The sequence below is a fragment of the Astatotilapia calliptera genome, chromosome 18 (genome assembly GCF_964374335.1).
Source record: "Astatotilapia calliptera chromosome 18, fAstCal68.1, whole genome shotgun sequence".
NCBI classification, from domain to species: domain Eukaryota; kingdom Metazoa; phylum Chordata; class Actinopteri; order Cichliformes; family Cichlidae; genus Astatotilapia; species Astatotilapia calliptera.
Window position 1 is genome coordinate 12,087,808 of NC_137439.1, and position 21,042 is coordinate 12,108,849.

General features: G+C 38.6%; 1 protein-coding gene across 1 annotated transcript in view; it reads right to left on the reverse strand.

Moving 5' to 3' along the window:
• Positions 1 to 21,042, reverse strand: part of col11a1b (collagen, type XI, alpha 1b) — an 80,161-nt gene that overhangs the window by 23,466 nt on the left and 35,653 nt on the right. The window contains exons 19-42 of the mRNA XM_026148756.2: positions 20,819 to 20,872; positions 20,668 to 20,712; positions 19,877 to 19,930; positions 19,742 to 19,786; positions 18,703 to 18,756; positions 17,586 to 17,630; positions 17,342 to 17,395; positions 17,202 to 17,246; positions 16,511 to 16,564; positions 16,372 to 16,416; positions 15,406 to 15,459; positions 15,199 to 15,306; positions 14,218 to 14,271; positions 11,956 to 12,009; positions 10,866 to 10,910; positions 10,540 to 10,593; positions 10,090 to 10,134; positions 9,660 to 9,713; positions 9,470 to 9,523; positions 8,617 to 8,670; positions 8,247 to 8,354; positions 7,604 to 7,693; positions 3,556 to 3,609; positions 49 to 156 (exon numbers count right to left, since the gene is read on the reverse strand). Coding sequence (XP_026004541.1) covers positions 49 to 156; positions 3,556 to 3,609; positions 7,604 to 7,693; positions 8,247 to 8,354; positions 8,617 to 8,670; positions 9,470 to 9,523; positions 9,660 to 9,713; positions 10,090 to 10,134; positions 10,540 to 10,593; positions 10,866 to 10,910; positions 11,956 to 12,009; positions 14,218 to 14,271; positions 15,199 to 15,306; positions 15,406 to 15,459; positions 16,372 to 16,416; positions 16,511 to 16,564; positions 17,202 to 17,246; positions 17,342 to 17,395; positions 17,586 to 17,630; positions 18,703 to 18,756; positions 19,742 to 19,786; positions 19,877 to 19,930; positions 20,668 to 20,712; positions 20,819 to 20,872 — 1,431 coding nt within the window. The remainder of the gene's footprint in view (positions 1 to 48; positions 157 to 3,555; positions 3,610 to 7,603; positions 7,694 to 8,246; positions 8,355 to 8,616; positions 8,671 to 9,469; positions 9,524 to 9,659; positions 9,714 to 10,089; positions 10,135 to 10,539; positions 10,594 to 10,865; positions 10,911 to 11,955; positions 12,010 to 14,217; positions 14,272 to 15,198; positions 15,307 to 15,405; positions 15,460 to 16,371; positions 16,417 to 16,510; positions 16,565 to 17,201; positions 17,247 to 17,341; positions 17,396 to 17,585; positions 17,631 to 18,702; positions 18,757 to 19,741; positions 19,787 to 19,876; positions 19,931 to 20,667; positions 20,713 to 20,818; positions 20,873 to 21,042) is intronic.

Below are 21,042 nucleotides of genomic sequence, written 5' to 3' on the forward strand. Positions count from 1 at the left end.
TGAACTTAAATAGGTATTTCACCAAGTAAAATTGAGAAAAAAACTCACAGGACCCCCTTTTTCTCCAGCAGGGCCAGGTGGTCCTTGAGGACCATTGCGTCCTGTGGGACCAATGGGACCTCCGGAGCCAGCAGGACCTCTCTCTCCAGGAGAACCCTGTAAACAAACACTCATCAGTCACTGCTGTCTTACTCAAAAATGCAATTTGCTACAGTAAAGCTAAGAAACAGTTGAGCAAAAAGCAAGTGTGTTTTGTCCAGACTTAAGCTTAAAAGGGTAAATTGATTTGAAAGTCTGCCTAGAAAGAAAATTCTGGTATTTTAAACTTCAAGGCACATTTTCATGTCTAAAGTATCAAAGAGAGCAATACTTGAAATCTGTCTCTTATTAAGCAAAAAACACAATACTTTTGACTGGATTGGCTGCATATAAGACATGTTTAGACTGTTCTCTAAAAGCAGAATGTAAGGGACTCCTTCAGAGTCAGGAATCAGAAATATTGTAAGAGGCTAATTGCTATAGAAAGACAATGGTATAAACCCGAGTGATAGTTTGAGAGAGCTGTCTAAATAAGACAGTTAGAGTTCTGTTATAGAGTTAGAGAGCAAAAAGAAATCTTACGTGTGTTATGTGAGATAGATAGATATTAAAAATGTTAAATCACAGTTCATGTTTGTGCGTGGTTGGCAATATACTGATTCCCAATATATTTTAAGGTTTTCACTTGTGTCTACTTGTGGATGGACAAATGGATGGAAACATTCCTATCTGACAACCCTGGGACTAGTAGACCACTATGACCCTTTTGACTGAAATGATTACTACCTGTCAAACAGGCGAAAAAAGTAAAATAAAAAAACTCCAACAAAAACACATTTGGTTCTAAGAATAAAGAGACCCTTTGTAGACAGAGTAGAGATAATATTATTAGCTAAAGCTATTTTGTTGACGTGGCATCAGTATATGCGACATGCATGACATGCATGACGTGCATGACAGGATAATGTCAAAAAGCAATCTCAGACACTTAGAATAACAATCTCAGCCTGCTGGACTCCTCTGTCAGATTACGTTACAGCCATTTCACAGTTGCCGGTTATATTATTGTCGCTTTCTGTCCCTATTACGAGACCCACAAATGACAAAAAAAGAGTCAAGACATTTAAACGCCATGTTTTTTTTTAACTGGATTAGCTCTAGCCTGTTAGTTTACTTTAAAGAAATTTTGAAGGAATAGGATTCCTGGAGAATATTGTCACGATAATGTGAAGAAGATTTGAATGAAAAACATCACAAACATAAAAGCCTATTATCTGTGCACATACAACAACTAAGTTTTCCCTCAAGACGATGGTAGCATTTGCAGTCTGGTGCAAATATTTAAGTTTTTATTTCATTGTTAGAAGTACTAACCACAGTAACTAACCGCAGCATTACTATAAGCTGTGACATGCTAGAAATATAGCCATTAACTGATAACCATTCTAAAATTACACTGACCCTGCTGACAGCCTCAAAGCTTACCTATGAAGGGAGCCACTGATGAACACTCTTATCTATTTAATAGGCCGGAGCTGCTTTCCCCAGCCAAGGCCTTTTGGAAGGTCTCACCATTTTCCCCACATCAGCATGCCTTATTACCCTGCTCTTCACTATTCCCAGGTGGGTGCTCATCACTGTGTAGGTACCCCAAATCACATGAACTGCCACTACATTGTTGATCACGAGGTCTTTTTGGCATTCCCTTACCCAGGGAAGGTCTGGGTAGAGCCGCTTTCAAATAAAATTAAATGTGCATGTGTACAGGCCAAAGCTTCGGACTGATTCACACGAAAAACACACACTCTGATTCAGCTGCTGATGTGAGATGCCACCTGGCACTCATATGCCTGGCCCGTTTCATGATAGACATTGCTGGTGACACACTCCAAGCTCCAAACTGTCATCCACAGCCTGCCAACTTGGCCACGATGACACACATGCACAAACAAGCACACACACATTCCTTTGACTCAAATAACTTTATACTTTTTCAGTCCATTTCCCGCCCTTTCATTTCACCCATGTTTTTCTCGTAAAGTTTGTGACTTGTCGCATTCATCCTTTCTTTTTTTCCTGTGCTATTCTTTCCTGATCAGTCTCTTTCAAACACACAGACGAGAAAAGAAACGCACACACGGAACTCACACACGTTCCCACAGAACAACAGCAGCTCAAACTCTGGCAGGAAATCGATGAAGGAAAATATCACATCTCTTGTGTGCGTGGGCATTGCACACTGGACTCCTTTTAAGGAGTTTTTTTGAAATCTACCAAAACACTCTATCACACGTTTCCATCCAATGGCTTACTTTCAAGCCAATTTAAGAAAACTATCTCATTTCGCTGTGGAAATGGTTTCACTCCTTCAGAGAACGCCCCTCTTCTCACTTTCATCATCTTTTCATCAGTGCTCTGCATATCCGCTGTCATCTAATCTGGTGTTGCTCTGTCGCTGGTGAGCAGGGGCAATTATCGGGAGCCCACGTTTAACGCTTGAACAAAATGTCAGCCAGTTCAAAGCAGCCTGTCAGTCAGCTTTCTGTACAAAATCACCGCTGGAGCTCCTGAGGCTTTTCATTGCATATATCGCAAACTGAGGGGCTTAGAGACAAAGGCAGAGTAAAAGTGCCCTACTTTTTTTTTAGATTACCCACCCAATTTTGCTTCTTTTCAGGGCCACAAAGTATGTATGAGCAAGTGCGATGACATTCCTGCTATAGTGTATATGATTCTTTACTGTGATCGATGCTGAATGAAAAAAAATGAGTTCATTACAGAAAGATAAACTTTGTTTCTTTTCTTGGAATTGTCATTTGAGTGAAAACTGTGCAACGGCAGTTGCTATAGCAACGAATAAGTATTAGAGGGAGACATTTGTGACCAATCGAGTAACAGGGATGAATTGCTGTTCGATTAAGCAATTAGGCAATGGTTAGATCATTATTCAAGCAAAGGTGTTGGACAAAACACTATAAATCAAGCAGAGTTTTTTTTCTCAAATTGTGGTACAGAGATTTATATGCTACATAAATTTAAAAAATTATTATTTTTATACTGAACAATAAACACCAGTCTGAGGCGTGAAATGCAGTGAGAAGAAAGAACAGCATTAGCAAAGACATATATACTCTATAGCGTAACTTAGGACAGAGACTTTTTACCATCCAGTTTATGACAAAAGAAGTAGCTTTACTTCTTTCTTAGCCATAAAATAAACTAAACAAAGAAAACAGAAATTAAAAATGCCATTTGGCCCTGAATATTGAATTGAATTCATATTGAATATGTACTTCATCATTTAAGCAATGATGTCACAGAATTCGATCGTATCGTACCACCCCACTTGGTTCTACCACCCTCCACACTGCAGCTTATATAGCACGTGCTGCTGGATGACCAAAGTACGGAGCTGTGCACAGCATGTGTGACTCCATTCTCCAATAGCACCAGCTACTTTTCGCTGCAATCTCTGTAGCAAGAGAGATGAGGTAACCATAGTAACAGGCTACTTACGATGGGGCCAGGGGGACCCTGAGGCCCTTCTCCTCCCTTTAAGCCACCTGGACCCTGAAAGCAGAGGACAGGAGAGGGTTAGATCTCACTCACTGCAGGCTGCCACTCAATGCTATTCAAAGAGCAGTAATCACAGCTGTCAAATGGGCCTCTGAACATTACTGTGTGGATGTATGCATGTAAGTAGATACGCATGCTTGAACTGTGTATGAGCACGCACATAAGGAGGGCTTGGCTCTAGAAAATCATAGCATAACTGGCAATTAGGAGAAAAATTGAATCATAAATAATCAAGTAAGGATGAAACAACTATTTACTAATTCAGTATCTGTTTGTACATTTTAGTTATGGGATGCTTTGATTGAATTGACTACCAAATAGTAGCCAGTTTTGGCTAATTGTGCATGTTTTTAATCCTCAATTTTAGAGTCTTTTAAAGGTTTTCTTTCAAAAAGCTTTAATAAAGCAAATGAATACCCGTGAAAAAACAAAACTTAATGACACTCAGTAAAAGTGGTATGAAACTTCAATCAGAAAGGGCATTTTCAGCCTGGTGGTAATTTACATCCTGTTAATGATTATTTGGAAGGAGTAACAGTTAGTGAGGAGATTTGCCTGAAATCCATGCTAAAAAAAGGAACTGATTAAATTAATTCATTATAGCACGAAACTTTTACTTAAGTTCAGTTCTCCACCAGAGAAAATGTATCTCTTAGTTAATAATTCGTGATACAGCTTCTTCTGTAGGCATATTTACATTATTAATATAACAGGAATAATTTCAAGAAGCATCAGAGAAAATGAAAAAGAGAAAAAGAAAAAAAACGAGGCCAAGGTGGGCTACAAGTTCAGGTATAGTCCATTTATCTCTGGCATTTTGTCATCTCTTCAAGATCTTGGTCCTTGAATGTCAAATCCTGTGCTGAATCACAGCGCCAGGAGGCTGAGACTGCTTATGGAAAACACAGTTCACCAGAGGCTGTAAAGACTTTCATTATAATAACTAATTTACAAGCTTCAACAGAGCCAGGGGGTGCAGAGGCTGCCAAGCAGGCTCTCCACTTCCACATTTCACCACAGTGCATTAGAAGACTGGAAGGATCTTTCTTTGCTGGACAGACAAAAAGTTATTTATTGGCTCATATATCGTCACTATGCCTTTCTTTAAGACTGAGCGATGTGATGAAGAGTGTGTGTGTGTGTGTGTGTGTGTGTGTGTCTCTATGCCCATAAAAAAAGAAAAATAAACTGTGTGTGCTCAGTGGCAATATGTATATTTGTATGTGTGTGCGTGTGTGTGGTGTGTGTCTGTCTACACTTACTCTGCAAAAGGAAAAAGATTTAAACTCTTTTTCTCAAACTGATCTTTCTGAGTTAATTTCAGTCATTTCAAAGAGGTCCTACCAATAACGAATGTTTCAGTCTTAAAAATGATCAACCTATCTCTAATGTACCAGAGGCCTTCAAGCTGGCAATACTTAAACCGTTACTTAAACAGCTATCGCTTCACCCAGCTGTCTTAGGTAATTATAGGCCAGTCTCCAACCTTCCTTTTATCTCAAAAATTCTTGAAAAACTAGCTGTAAAACAGTATGTGAAGGTTACATATGATCTTTTTATGGCCTCCTACAGTGGACACATCTCAGTGCTTGTCCTGCTAGACCTCAGTGCACCATTCAGCATTGTTGACCATAACATTTTAGAGCATTAGAGCATCCTGTAGGTATTAAAGGTACTGCACTGCAGTGGTTTGAATCATATCTATCTAATAGGCTCCAATTTATTCATATAAATGGAGAGTCCTCTTTACACGCTGAGGTTAATTTTGGAGTTCCACAGGGTTATGTGCTAGAACCAATTGTGTTTACATTTAACATGCTTCTCTTAGGCATCAGAAGGTATAGCATAATTTTTCCCTACTATGCAGGTGACACACAACTTTATCTTCCTATTAAGCCAGATAACACACACCAATTAGGTAAACTTGCAATTTCTTACAGACATAAAGACCTGGATTACCTCTAATTTTATGTTTCTAAATTCAGATAAAATTGAGGTTATTGTACTCTGTCCAAAAAGTCTTACAAATATGGCATCTAACCAGATGCTTACTCTGGATGGCATTATCTTTGAATCTTGTAACATTGTGAGGAACTTTGGAGTCGTTTTTGATAAGAATATGTCCTTCAATGTGCATATTAAATAAATATGTAGGATTGCTTTTTTCCATATTGTACAATATTGAGAAATGATATGTCATGTCTCAGAATGACGCTGAAAAACTAGTTCATGCATTTATTACTTCTAGGCTGGACTGCTGTAATTCATTATTATTAGGATGTCCTAAAAAAAAAAAAAAAACTTCCTGAAAAGCCTTGAGTTTATCTGTGGCAGGAGTACTGACAGGGACTAGAAAGAGAGAGCATATTTCTCCTATATTGGCTTCCCTTAACTGGCTCCCTATTAAATCCAGAATCAAATTTAAAATCCTGCTCCTCAAATAAAAGGTTTTGAATAATCAGGCCCCATTTTATCTTAATGACTTTATAGTACCGCATCACCCCATTAGAGCACTACACTTTCAGACTGCAGTCTTACTTGGGGTTCCTAGAGTATTTAAAAGTATAATGGGAGGCAAAGCTTTCAGCTTTCAGGCCCCTCTTCTGTGAAACCAGCTTCCATTTAGGATTCAAGAGACAGACACCCTCTCTATTTTTAATATTAGGCTTCAAACTTTCCTTTTTGATAAATCATATAGTTAGCGTTGGATCAGGTAACCCTGAATCCTTCCTTATGTGCTCTAATAGGTGTAGGTTGCTGGGGGATTCCCATGATGCACTGGGTGTTTCTTCTTCAGTCACCTTTTTGACTCACTATGCATTTATACACCTCTCTGCATTTAATTATTAGTTATTATTAATCTCTGGCTCTCTTCCACAGCATGCCTTTCTCCTGTCTTCCTCCCCTCACTTCCAACCAGTCGCGGATGATGCCGCCCCTCCCTGAGCCTGGTTCTTCCGGAGGTTTCTTCCTGTTAAAAGGGAGTTTTTTCTTCCCACTGATGCTTACTAATAGGGGGTCATATGATTGCTGGGGTTTTCTCTGTTTTCTGTGTATTATTGTAGGATCTTTACCTTACAATATAAAGTGCCTTGAGGCAACTGTTGATGTGGTTTAACACTATATAAATAAAACTGAACTGAATTGAAGATTTATGCTTTTATTTTCACTAATACAAGAAGTGCACATATCCATGTGTGTCTGTTTCTGTGTGTGGATGAAATCACTTTGACAGAGTGGGAGGTTGTGTGAGTTTTTTTTTCACACAGTATATGTGTACTCTCGTTATAAAAGGAAAGCCATTCCTTAGCACACATGGGACAAACATAACGGCTGCAATAAGTCTGAGCAGTGCTGTCATGCGCTCTCTTAATGGTCAGCCTTGAAATGAGCTTCAACCACAGTTCCTCAAGTTGATCCTCAGTCAGCATCCTCCCTGACCTTGAACTTTTTCTCACTCACACCCACTCTTATTGAGAATTAATTCAGGTTATGCAGAAGGCTAGAGTGCATGAGATGCAGTCAGTAAGTTGTGGGTTTGAATCAGAATCAAAGGGATCTGACTCATTCTTCGATAGAAAACTAAACAGAAATTCCTTATAAGCTCCACTAGTGCAATTCTAAATGAGGAAATTCATGCCTACGACATGCAGCATAGTGCTGATTAGAGGGACATTCTTTATGTCATAGCCACATTGGAAAAAAACAAAACATATTTTTAAAATTGCTGACACCAGTAATGATAAAATATATCAATCTGTGTATTACTGAATCCTCTCAGTTCTATGAAAGCCCATTCTGTAACGTTCAGTCAGGTCCACTGCCAAGTGTGACATTTGGTTTAACAGCAGGTTGTTAGCCTGGTAATTGGAGTTTGGAGCTAAATTCAGCTGGGTGGATGCTCAGGATGTGGGATGGCACAGTTTCATGTGGACATGTTAAGTATGTTTGCGTTAATGTATTAATCTGTGGGAGGTCTCTGTGTTACCATGGCCCCTGGAAGACCTCTTGCACCTTGGAAACCTCTCAGGCCAGCAGGTCCTGGCTTGCCGCTAGGACCCTGAAGACCTGGATCACCCTACAGAGGGAAAGAGAATAAGTCAGTTAACTGACATTGGGTAATCATGAAAGGCAGAGTTCCTTTATGTGAAAACAAAGAACAGCTCAATCTGTGAGAATGACAGAAAAAAAAAGATTGATCTCGTGATAACAGCTAAAATTATACGTAATTATGCGGGAACAATAGCAAGTGATTAAAATGTAATGGCAAAAAAAGAAAATGTAGGCCAGTAAACATAGAGCTATCCAAAGAATAATTAAGACTAGCACAGACTGGATATTGAACAACCCCCCCCCCCACCCCCAAAAAAGAAACATGTGGTTGTTAAATAGTTTTATCAGTGTATTTCAGTTTACCTACACACTATTATACCAATATATGTCGGTTACAAAGCTGTTAAACTGGGGTGAAAAAAGCATGTTAAGAACAAAAATGAATTCTGTAAGTTGCTAAAAGAACAATAATTTTAAATAACACTAAAGTAGACAGATGCACTGTTTAACAAGGCTTTCTGTATAATCAAAGAAGTTTTGACCTATATTTATTTGAATTTGAATGCATGGTCATTTACCTTTCCACCCTCTTTTCCAGCAGCTCCAGGTAGACCTTGTTCACCAGGTGGACCAGGAGAGCCAGGGTGTCCTCGCTCTCCACTTGGTCCTGTCTCTCCAGTTGGTCCCTTTCAAGGACAAACACAACACATTAAGGTTAATCAACTATAAAATGTATGTAAAATATAATTCCTATAATTCCAGGGTCTTCATAGTAACTCCAAATTGATGATCAGCAACACCATCTAATGCATTCTAATTACTATTTTTAGGATAAGCTATTATTACTGATATATACCTAGATTTCTGTAATCCATAACTCCTAAACTAGAGACACAGAATATATGTGCACAACAGAGGAGGTAATGATGACATTCGCTGAATATCTACCTGTGGTCCAACCACTCCTCCAGGCCCCGGAGGTCCAGTCTTCCCTTGGAAGCCCTGAGGAAGATGTCAGAGATATCAAAGATATTACTGGACAAATTTTAATATTTGATTTACTGACATCTTTGTGTTGTACAATAGGTAAACATTAGGTCATAAAGAAAGTCAGTTTTAACTACACTACACTGTAATGTATAGTTAAGCTGACAAAATATTTCTCACACCCTAAATCTGGCACCTGCAGGTATAAGCAAGTTAAATCTTGACTTTTTCAAACCTTTTTAATACCACTGTAAAAGTGCTTGCATAGTAATACTTAAAGTACTATTCAGTGAAGGCTAAAAAAAACACACATAGACAGTCACTTGCTTTTTCAGTATGAAGTGCCTGTAAAACCTGTGCAGTAAACAAGATCCAAGTTTGGTTGTTCTTTCTTCAGAAGCAGAAGAAGTCCTTATGCATACAAAATATAATGCTTAAAAATATCAGAGGTGCTGACTCTCATAATACAGCAAATTATGGAGATGTAAACACAAAACCAATTAGACAATATAGGACTGTATACCACTAAAGAAGCAAGAAAAGATAATGAGTGGACTTCAGCATTACAGATGCTGCACTTAATCAGCACGTTGTCATGCCAATATCCTATTTCTGCTACTCCTAGCGATGTTACTTGTTTACCTTTTGTAAAAAAACATTTAAAAAAGTATTCATTAAAAGTAAAAAGACCCCAATCTTTACTTCAACATCATTGAAATACACTAACTGTAGCTATTTGAGAGGCTGAAAGACGCAATACGTGACTTCACAACATCACAACACAAGGTGTTAATGTACAAAACTACCCACTAACCGTTTCTCCCCGCTGTCCAGGATGACCAGGTAGCCCGTCTTTCCCTGGTGGGCCCTGGAGTTGAACAGGTGGATAGTTCATAAGAATCAAGATATCAGGTGTGTATTAATATTTGAAAAGCTTGCATGAAAAGCATCAACATGGTTGTGGATGGTGCCAGCTCACTGACAGCTTGACAGCAGCTACTTACATTAGGTCCTTTGGGTCCAGGGAAACCGACAGGTCCCTGTGGTCCTTGAGGTCCCTGAAATGAAAAGAAAATAAATCAAGCAGTCAGAATAGCGAATGACAACCACAACATGTAAATGGAATATAATTAGATTCACACTGAGAAACCTAGCTGTTTCACTGTTGCTGTTAAGAAATAAATAGCACTGCCTTGTTCATTATGAATTTGCTGGCTTTTTGTGACACAAATTAAGTTACACAAATAAGTATAAGGTTGCTCATTTAAAATTAACTAGCCGAAGGATTTAAAATCTAAGCGCTTCACTGAAATTACAAAAAGTTACAATTTACTCTGAGTTCAAGTTTAAGTTCAATCCACCTGATATACTTTTGGTGTCACAGAGTCTGTGTGCAAAACAAGAGTGGCTGATCAAACAAAATCTAATACTAACCCGCTCCCCTGGCAGGCCGGGAGGTCCATCATTGCCTGAGTTGCCCTGAGGAGATAGACAGGGTACAGAGCAATTTTGTGAACTTCATCAACACAAGTAGTGTGAAATATGAATCAAATTCATGCAAATCATTGATACTGAGGTTACACATCAAGTCAAGGTGTGCATGCATGCACATTTATTTACCAAAGGGGAACTATGTTTTATAATGTTGATACACTATAATTTTATATTTAGGTAGCTCTATATTTATGTAAGACTTTCAACAGACACACAGATACAGTATTATGTATAATAACTTATGTATAATACGTGAGCACAGTAACATGTATTTCACATAGCAGCTGTACCAAACTACTGATTTTAATCATGCCCCATTCAAAAACATAAACATAAAGAGATATTTTATATCAGGCAAACTGCCATTAAAAACCTGAAATGGGCACTTACCTTAGCACCCGGCTTTCCTGTTGGTCCTCTAGCACCACGGCCACCGCGTGGACCCTAAATTCATTAAATATATTTACAGAAATAATAAGTTCAGTTTTAGAAAGCGTAAAACAATAAGAAGCAAATCCTAAGAATAATTTTATTTAAGGGCAATTGCCATCCCTGCCCCTCTCTAAAATTCTCTACCTACTGCATATCTTTTTCAGAAAACAAAAAACACATAAACCCCATAGACAGCCCTTTAAAGGATGAGATTTTCATTTAAACACAATACATCATTTATGTGGAGAGCTCAGGCTGAGCTGGCAGACAGATGAATTGCCTACCGTTGGGCCACGTTGCCCTCTAGGGCCAGATTTGCCAGCAATTCCCTGAAAACAGAAAAACAAAAGTTTTGATTTAGGACAAAAACCATGCATCACCTAATTTAATACTTCTTAATATCCTGTTTGGGAAGTTTTAGCTGAGCCATCATCAGACAGAAGCAACTGTTCCAGGAGTTTGAGTCAGGGAAACAGCACTTTAGGACAAAAATAAATAAACAAATTGATGCTGTAAGTGGTTACCCATAGACACTCGACAGTTTGAACTAGCTGTCGGTTCTAGCATGCTGGGGCCGAGCATGTCTGCTTCTCAATGTCTGTACGAGCGCAGTTTCTCTTGTCAATAATAACCAGCTTCATTCTGAAACCCTCACTCTCATCCCTTTGGCTCAAACACTCACTAGTTTCATTCACACAGCTGAATATAGTTGTCAGTCCTCCATGAAGACCTACAGTACATCTTTACAGCAGTCTTCTGGGTACGGCCTTTGTAGCGCGACAGAGTTAGTGTTGAAAGCCTGCACTGAGCCTTGACCTCAAAGACATTCCAACAGCTTTGTTATAAAATAGGATGACAGTCCTCACTGATCCTGTGGCTAAAAGAAAGTAAATTGCTATAAGAGTCAAAATCAGACCCTTTGGTAGGCTAGGTTCAGTTATTGTGCAAATGTACTGTTTATAAGGTTGGGGAAACCTGCAGTCACCTGAGACTGAAGAAGTCAGTTGGATGGCCAGATGTCCAGATGAACAGAATAAACATTTTGGGATTCACTCACCTGGATGATTGAGCATGCATCAAGTCAATATCAGAAGGCTCTTACAGCAGCAGATTGATTGTTTTGGAAGCCGATGGTCATGTACATATTTTTGTACAAATTTCAGAGTTAATTTGAATGTATTGGAATCAAGTTGGGATTTTTTTAACACACACAGTAGAGTAGGCAGATCTATTTATTTGTTTTCTACCATATCCAGGCTAGCAGTGTCAAAGTTTAATCGTATGTGTGTCCTTTTAAGATGTAAGATGCCCCTTGATCACTAGGAAAGCTGAGTGACTCTGTATGCATGTATTTAATTTTTTTTTTTTCCTCACCCTTGTTCCTTTCTCGCCGTTTGCCCCAGGGAATCCAGGAAAGCCATTGGAGCCCTGCAGGGCAAGTAGAGAAAAAAAGTCAGAGAGAAGGATTGAGTGAGCAAAAGGAGAAATACATTCACATATTCGAGAGCATAAAATAACACTCTGCCCTGTAACAATGTCAGTGAGACTATAGAAGAAGTAGCAGCAGTCCTTTTGCACTTTACTGAACAGGGCTAATTAATAAGAAACTGTACAGTCCTTCCACATAAAAGACTAACTTGCCAGCCGATTCATATCAGTGGGTGTGCAGTTTATAGTTTGTCATCCCCTTAGAAAAATGAACACCTTCTTTTTAAGGCATCAAAAGAACCCGGTCACTTTGACACTTTCTGACACACAGACAGACAGACAAAGGTGTTGTTAGGTTGTTAGCAAAGTGTCTGGTGAGGAGGAAGATAAAACTGGCAGTGTGAGTAAATAAAGACAAAGAAAACGGAAACGGTGGATTCTCTTTGTTACCCATCAGCAATTTAGTTAGTGGACTTTTGCAGGCTGTGCTGTCTGATAATGAGAATGGTGCCAGTCAAACAAATACTAGGAGTGTAATCACTGTTGGATGAATTAACAGGAGTACCAAGCAGCTTACCAATATAGCTTCCCTTCATGCAGAATTAGGCAGCATAATTATACGTTCAACCAATTTAAGTTAAACATTTCTCTGACCCAGCTGTGCTCCAAGGTCACGGGCATGTATGGGTGTGTTGAGTTTAAAACGCTCTCTGATGCACAGTATGATGCACTATAGTGCTCATTATTGCACACATGCATATGTATACAAGGAATAATTCTGTGCAGTATGGGCAAGGGCGCCACAACAGGGCAGCGTGGGCAGAAACGCAAGAAGTAAACAGCTCAACATTGTGGAGACAGCAGGAAAGGGACATCTATGCTGCTTAATTTGTTTTTCACAGAGGTGCAGTTATGGTAAACTGAAAGGAGAGCTGGTACTGGACAAGCACGACTTGCACCATGGAGATAAGACTACTGAAGCTCTTGCAAATGGCATCCAGAATTAACAGTGTGGGAAAGCTGTTAACAGAGAGTGATGGGGTGCAGCAGCCAAAAACACAGCCATTGGAGGGATTCATGCACAGGCTGATTGAGGGGGATAAAGGCTGTTAATGGGCCAAGACTTTGACCCTGAACATACTCCTGAGGACGATTTGACATTTTATAACACTGTTGATACTTTGCAATGGAAACATGGGACGAGCAGGTTCTGTCTCATACAGCACATGATCTATTTTGGGAACAGAATTTACTTTTTGGGAACTATGGAAGTCCAAAAAGGACGGTTGGGTTCCAGACAAATATATATTAAAAAATTATTTAAAAATATTTAGTCTATGTATTTGAAAAGTCAGGATGTCTTTATTATCCTTTGAGGACTATATTTGTTGGTTTTGCTATGATTACTAGCACTGAATAACCTTTACTGTACTCTGTCTATTACACAATTGTAAAATGTCAAATCTTGAAAAGCTCCATTCTAGTTAGCATAGACAGTAAATGATTTAAAAAAGTAAATACAAATTACCGAAATATACAGTTTAGAAATTTCAAATGTATTTTGTAGCTTACTCAATTTCAGGAATATCCACAGCTCACATTTTGCTGACATTAACAGAGCAGTTCCTAAATGGATGCTCTAAGACAAGTTGTATCTGACCCATCGTATCAGTGCGAGGGTGTCAGTGCTGACAGCAGCAGAGAGGAACCAGCTGCAGCAGCACATTGTGATAGTGATGCCGTGGCACAATGGTCAGCTGTTGGAGTATTCCTGGATTTTAAGGAGGGCGGACAGCTGATGACTACAGCAGGTGACCGTGCCAGTTACGGCTTCTAAAAGAGGCCTGGAGAGTGTACAGTAGGTGTCTGTTTGGATTTGTGTTTATGAATGTGTGAGTCATCAGGTTTTTGAAAGGCACGTGGTAAGAGGTTTAGATATGGGTCAGTGCTGATCAGCCAACAAAATGTTGTGAAGTCATAGAGAAAATCAATATAGATTTCTGTACATTCATATATGTAAACACATGGAGTCTGTGCACAGATACACACATACAAACAGCTTGATACTGAAGCTGAATAGTGAGTAAACACAGTGACAGTCATGCTGTGTTGTCAACCATCTACACTGCCCTTGACCAAGACACTGAACACCAAAAGCTGGAAATTATCTTCAGTATTGGATAAAAAGGGAAAATCTATGTCACACACCTTTGGCCCTTGTCTTCCAGGGTAACCAGGCAATCCAGGAACTCCAAGTTTTCCCTAAAAAAAAGAAGAAAAAACAACATAAAGGGAATCAATTGACATTTACAAACACTGGCAGTCAGACCTGTAAACTTCATTGAAATTCACAGAAGCATTGTAAAATATAAAATTTTATTTCTGGCATGTGAAGGTTTTCAATCCCACATTTATGAAACTGACATGATCCATGCAGAGGCTTTTCTGCTAATTGTGAATTCACTTTGGTCCAATCTGGTCATCTCGGATGGCGTATGGTCATTAAGATTTACACAGAATCTGATGCAACTATCCCACATGCTTTTAAAAAAAATGTTTAACCTGATTTTTGTTTCTAAGAAAAATGAGAGCCACATATGAGGATATTTGTTTCAAATTTCAATATAACAGTAGCAGTATAATGTCCTCGTAAGTGGATATCAGGCCCTTGAGTATTTTGGTCTAAATAACAGAAAATGTGATGTCCACATATGTGGACGCCAGGTCCTAGGAGGTAAAGATAACTTTTTAATATTTACAGATAAGCTCTTGATCAAGTTTATTACTGTATTTTTCATTAGAATATGGCTAGTATGAAAGAGTGCCCACCTACTTTAGGATACACAACTGTGATGTAAATCTTGTTATAGTTATAGTGTTATTTACTTGTTATGTCAATAAGAGTGTGTTAGACTAAAGTATGACGTAAGAAAGATGACAGCTCCATGAAGAAAGTTCATGGATAGGACTGTTCTAGTGCTGAAGACAGGTGGCTGCAAAGTAATAAAGTCTGAAGACTGGATAATAAAGTATTTATGTAATATGTGTTATAATGAAAAGTTATAAAATTGCACTCGCACAACTTTATCTTACACAGTTATAGATGAACTTCAACTTCAGCACAACAAAAAACATTAAACAGGAATCTGAGATTTTATATTTTAGTTCCTGTAGGTATTGGCTCCTTACCTTCTCTCCAGCTGACCCCATAGGGCCAGACTCCCCAGTCGGTCCTGACTTTCCCTTAGGACCCTCAGGGCCATCCTCTCCTCTGAGCCCTAGTACGCCATTTTCACCCTAAAGACAGCCAAAACAAAAGTAAAAAATGTTTTTTAATTGTCCTGTCAGACTCTGTAACTGCAAACCTCAGCTGTCATTTTGGAGATGATGGTTTACCTTGTCACCTTTGAGCCCCATGTCACCTTTAAATCCTGGAAATCCATCTTCTCCCTAAAGACAAAAGACGCCAAGCACTCATGTTTAAAACTAAGAGTTTAAGATACAAAATTGATCAAATATAATATATCATATGACAGCTAAGCTATGTTAGCTATAAGTAGCTAAGATATGTATAGTGGAAAAAAAACCCACTTAGCTGTATTGTTATTTAAGTGACAAAATCACAGTGACAGTTTACCACAAAAGGCTTTGTGTATGAAAGTTACATGTTGAAGAGTGTCAGGACTCTATAAGAAAGATTTATAGTGACATCTAGTGGTCGTTTAAATGAAGCATTGACACAGGGAGTTTTGAAGTTATTTTGCTGACACCTGGTGGTTCAACTTGAGAAAGCAGTTTTCAATATTTTGTCGTTTTTATTCTTTGCTTCCGCTACTGATGTCAGTATTCAGAGATATCACGATGCATGAAACCACTAAACCAAATACTAATAAATCACAACTAAGTCAAATCGTAACTTTGCATGGGTAAGAAGAGCTATGCCACTGGATTTTATTAAGGCAGAAGCATGAAAGTAGATGATTTTCTAAGAACATGCTATGAATTTTAAAGTGATGGGAAAATGGGATTTAATAATCTGACAAAAGACCCTAAAACTTACACAGAGCGAGCAATGGGATAAGTTCAACCAATGCAATCTCAGGAAAGAATGGAAACAGATCCATCTGCACTGAGACCGCTCTACAAAGCAGCCTCATTCTAGTTTAATGTTCCACACTCCATTACAGCTCAGTGGCACGAGGGTTTAACTGCCAGTGTGATGGGCCTTTAAGAGTTTTTCCACTTGCTGGATTCGAAGAAAGCCTCATTTGGGAAGAAATTACTACTCTGATGGGTCTATTTTCAAAAGAATGACATCTGTCAACAAGGGTGGGTAAAAAAAGAGGCTGGAGCAGTGTTTACCTTTTCTCCTTTGTCACCTTTAAGGCCTCTAATTCCCTCAGCGCCCTGAAAAAAGTGAAAAAAAAAAAAGAAGTTTAGGGAAAACTTTAGGGAAACTTTTCATGGCAGAGTGGTATTGTATGTCTGCAATGGCACATACTTTCACACCGCGAGGCCCAGGGTAGCCGATAGATCCCATAGGACCTGGATGACCCTAACGATTTAAAGAAATAAAACAGGAAAAAATGAGAAAATTCTGTAACTCTGTAGATATTTAGGTTAATAAATAAAAGCTAACAATGCTAATTTGACAGGATAGGAAAGAAAAGACATTTCACAAGTTAAACTGCAAATTGCATATAATAGCACAATTTCAATATTAACACTGATAATACCGTATTATTAACATATTACACTATTATTAATACTTATAAAGAATAGTAATACTGTATCTTTTATTCAGTCTTTTATTCAGTTTTTATCATGCTATCTAAAATGAGAGTATTTAGTGTTTAAAAATCCATGAAATAATACTGTAAAACCTCTTTACTCACTCAATAAAAACTCTGAGTATGTTAATGCCAGCTTACTGTGGTTTGTAACACAGAACAAAGTGACTAATCACAAGCCACTATGTGTGGGTCTGGTATTTTCAGAGGCAATTTACGTGATAGCATCTGAATTGCCTGCCTACATTTAACCTTGAGGCGCACTATGCAGATTAAACTGCATCTGACAAGACTGCCAGACCTCCCTTCCTTTGTTGTGCTACTTTTGATACATTTTAGGAACAGCTGTAATGAGACACTTCTCTGTAACACTAAATTAGCACCAACTTGCATCATACTTACAGCTGCTCCTTTCTCGCCTGGAGGACCCTCTTTTCCTGGGTGACCCTACGGAAGGATGTTTAGAGATTTTCAACAGTTGGTCTTTAGGATTTTGTCAAGATGACAGAAAAAATGAAAAAGTAATCAGATGTGTTACTCACAGGAGGGCCATCGGCACCAGCTAGGCCATGCAGACCTTGCTTCCCTTGAGGTCCCTACAAAGAGAAAGGAAACAGATAGAAAGAGAAGCAGATAGAGGGGGAGATACAGACACACAGATAGCTACTTTTAGAGAGGAGAGTAAGGCCTATAGCTCAGCAGTATGTCTGCAAAATCACTTAAGAGGTCCTGACTGAAACATTTGCAGTTGTGGGGGAGGACTAAGAGGGAACTGGCTTTACTTACTTTTTCACCAGGAGGCCCGATTGGACCTTGAGGACCAATGAGACCCTGAAAGGTAATGCAGATCATATTTAAGAAGGCTTAAATGATGTGGGAAAAGAAGTGATTCATTTTGAATAAAAACAAACACCTGATATGTCCATTTGGGGAAACATATACCCTATTTTATGGTGTGCTATGCGTCACTTGCTTGGTTGTAACAGATTTTCTTTTTTCCCTTTCATTATTCCAATCATTTTACCTTTTCCAACAAGTTCAGACCTATTTATTCAGCTCTATAAATGGTTTATTATTTTCTGCAGTGATTTTAAAGCCACACTTCTTGGAGACTTCTTGACAATTCAACCAGCAAAGAATAAAATGTTAATAGCAGTTTTTCTTAGAAGCAAGCTGTGTTATTTTTCAAGGGGCCAATGCTTTCACTGGAAGGCATCAGTTTGACTTTAGCCAGGTATTAACTAAAAAGAAAGAGTTATTTATTCAACCTGTATACCATCAGGACAGGTTCCTACTAATACTTTCCAAGAGAATGACGTCATCCTGTTCAGGCTGCAAGTGTCAGCAGGACTGCAAATCTTACCTGGCAATGGCCATTTAGCCCTGGATAAAATACCGAGAGCACTGTTTTGTATTAAATATGACTCAATAATGGAATATTTTTCACCAACTGGACATTGTAATTAGGTTAAGTTCTGTCAAATGAGTACAACATGTCCAATCTTAACTGGACACAAGAGATGCTCTTTTTTGTGGAAATAACAAAACAGTGTTATTGGAAATCTTTCACTCTTCCTCAGTGTGAGTTTTCTGTCAGAATTACAGCAGCTAAAGAAATGAACGTCATAGAGGGAGAAGCGAGAGGAAGGAAAAGAAAAAAACACATCTATGGACTTTTGATTGAAAAAGCAGAGGTGCAACTGATCATTTGAGGTCATCGGGTTCCCTGCTGCACAGTGGATATGGCAGAGAGAGGATAGAGCATTAAAAGGAAGGGAGCAAAAGGAGGATGAGAGAGAGAAAAGGAGACAGTTGGAGAAGCAGTCAGAGAGACTGACTGATCAGTAAAGTTTTAAATAAAGAGACAGATACAGAAAACAAGAAAGCAAAGAAAAAAACTTACATTTGGACCAGGCATACCCTGTTGCCCAGGAGGCCCTGCCTCTCCTTGTGGACCCTGCATTTAAGAAAGAAAACAAAAATGAAGTTGCAAATATCTCCAGTGATCGCAATGAATGCATTTTTTTCCCAACTGTATGCTTTGTTACGCACGACTATCAATGGAAGAATAACTAGTCCAGGGGAAATTGGATACTTCATACTGAAAACAGTCAAACAACAATCTGATTCACTCAAAGTACGAAATGGAGAAAGTGATGAGGTATAAAACTAATCGGAATGGTGATGAGTTGTTTGGCATTTCTGTTGGGATTCAGTATGTCACAACGCAAATACATAAAAAACAAAAGAAGAGACCCATGTGAAATCTACTCCAGCTGTTACAACAAACAAAATAAAGAGGCTCTATTCACAGTGTTCCAGGTTCCCTGACAGTGCATTTAAATAGATTCACCCACTGTTCTTATGTTCCTCCGGTAAAAGGTGCTCTAAAAACCCCCATATGGTGGAGAATTTTGTGTGTGCCATAATTGTTTAGAAACCCTCCTGGAAGTCCTATCGTAGTGGTAATTTTAGGTTTCTTGTTTTTTGGAATGTTGAGCTCAACACCAACTTTAAGACGTTAATGAGAAACACACTGAATGCCTATTGTTCTATACTCCTCTTCAGCTGGTTGTTTCTTTGCCTTGCTGACTCAGTGACCACAGACAGTATGTGGGCTTGTTTCACTGTCTTGACCATTGATCTGCAAACCTCACTCACACATCCCACTGAGACCCTACAGGAAGATAAATCCATGATGGGACCATTGACATACAGACTTTTCCATTTAAACCCTTGAGTGCGCAGAAAGTACGGCAGAAACTCTGAGGAGCATGATTTAACTATTATCTGATGACTAAAAGGGCCTGATTCCTGTTAGAGTAAACAGGGGTTAAAAGCCAATGACATGTTATACAGCAGAAAAAGAAAAAAAACCTCAAACTGCTTAGTTGGTTCTGTACATATTCATTGATCTTTAATATGAAGAAAACATTTCTTACCATATTTCCTTTAGGACCAGGTTGCCCATCAAGACCAGGAAGACCCTAAAGAGATCAGTTTTTGATGTTGTTTAAGAAGAAATAGGACACGATAAACAGTTTGGAGATTAAGTGATGAGGATTTACTATACTTACACGCTGTCCTGCGGGGCCAGAAGACCCTCTGGGGCCAAGCAAACCTCTAGGACCCTGTATTTTAAGACAAATATAAACTGAAGAAAACTGTATAAACTAATGCATAAACACAAAGTTCTTATACTGATTGTTTATTTGTTTGCTTTTGCATTTCCAGTGTATCTGTGCAGATTAAATGCCTAAATTATGGCATCAATGTTCTATGACTTCCCATACATGTGAAATGCTGACCTCATGTGGTCATCTATAAAAACTACTGCACAGAATACGCATGAGAGCAATTTCTCATGTCAAAAGCCTAAAATTATACACTTAGAATGAGCGCACTTAGTCTTTCATCTATTGACAGTGGATGATGAAATTCTGCACAACTGGCCCTTTAAAAAGATTGTGCTATTTTTGGGTATACCAGGGAGCAAACTATTTCTATTGCAACTCTATGCTCCATTTGAAGAGCACTGGGCAGAATATGTCAGTTTCTGGAAAGTAATGACTGAAAAACACATTCATGGTTTTATTTTCTGATCTGTTATGTAAAGCCTTTCTGCCATGGCAAGGTCGAGAATACAATGGTAATGGTCCTTCCCAGAGAGGAATGTCATTATAGCTGGAGTAAAGAGAGGATTGCAGAGCTATAGGTTTATATCAGTTAAACAAGAAAAGAAAAGAAGAAAGTTGATGAATGAGACCTGTGTTAGTATGAAAATTGAGCACATGGTTATATTTTCAGCAAATTCTGATGTTTGACATGGTGGTTTAATCTTGTTTTGACAGCTAATAAATGCACTTACCATCTCTCCGGCCACACCTCTCTGTCCAACCTGGCCATCTTCACCCTTTTGTCAGAAAAGAAAATAGTAGATTATTAACAGATGTTATGTAATTTTGAAGAAAAATGTCAACATGACTAGCTAGATTTTGAATAAAGTGCCAGAGTCTTACTCTTGGGCCATCTTCTCCTGGGGGTCCTGGAGGACCTGTCGAGCCCTGGTCTCCCTGGGGAAAACAATCACAGAAGAGAGATATCAAAAAACATTAGGATGTTAGGGTCAAGAAAGAATCTCTGTAACTAAGAAAAAAAAAAAGAAACAATCCTTTAATTAAAAAGGCGTAACACGAGCCAAAAATTGAGAAAACACAGAAAATGCTGTTAAAAAAAAAAATCA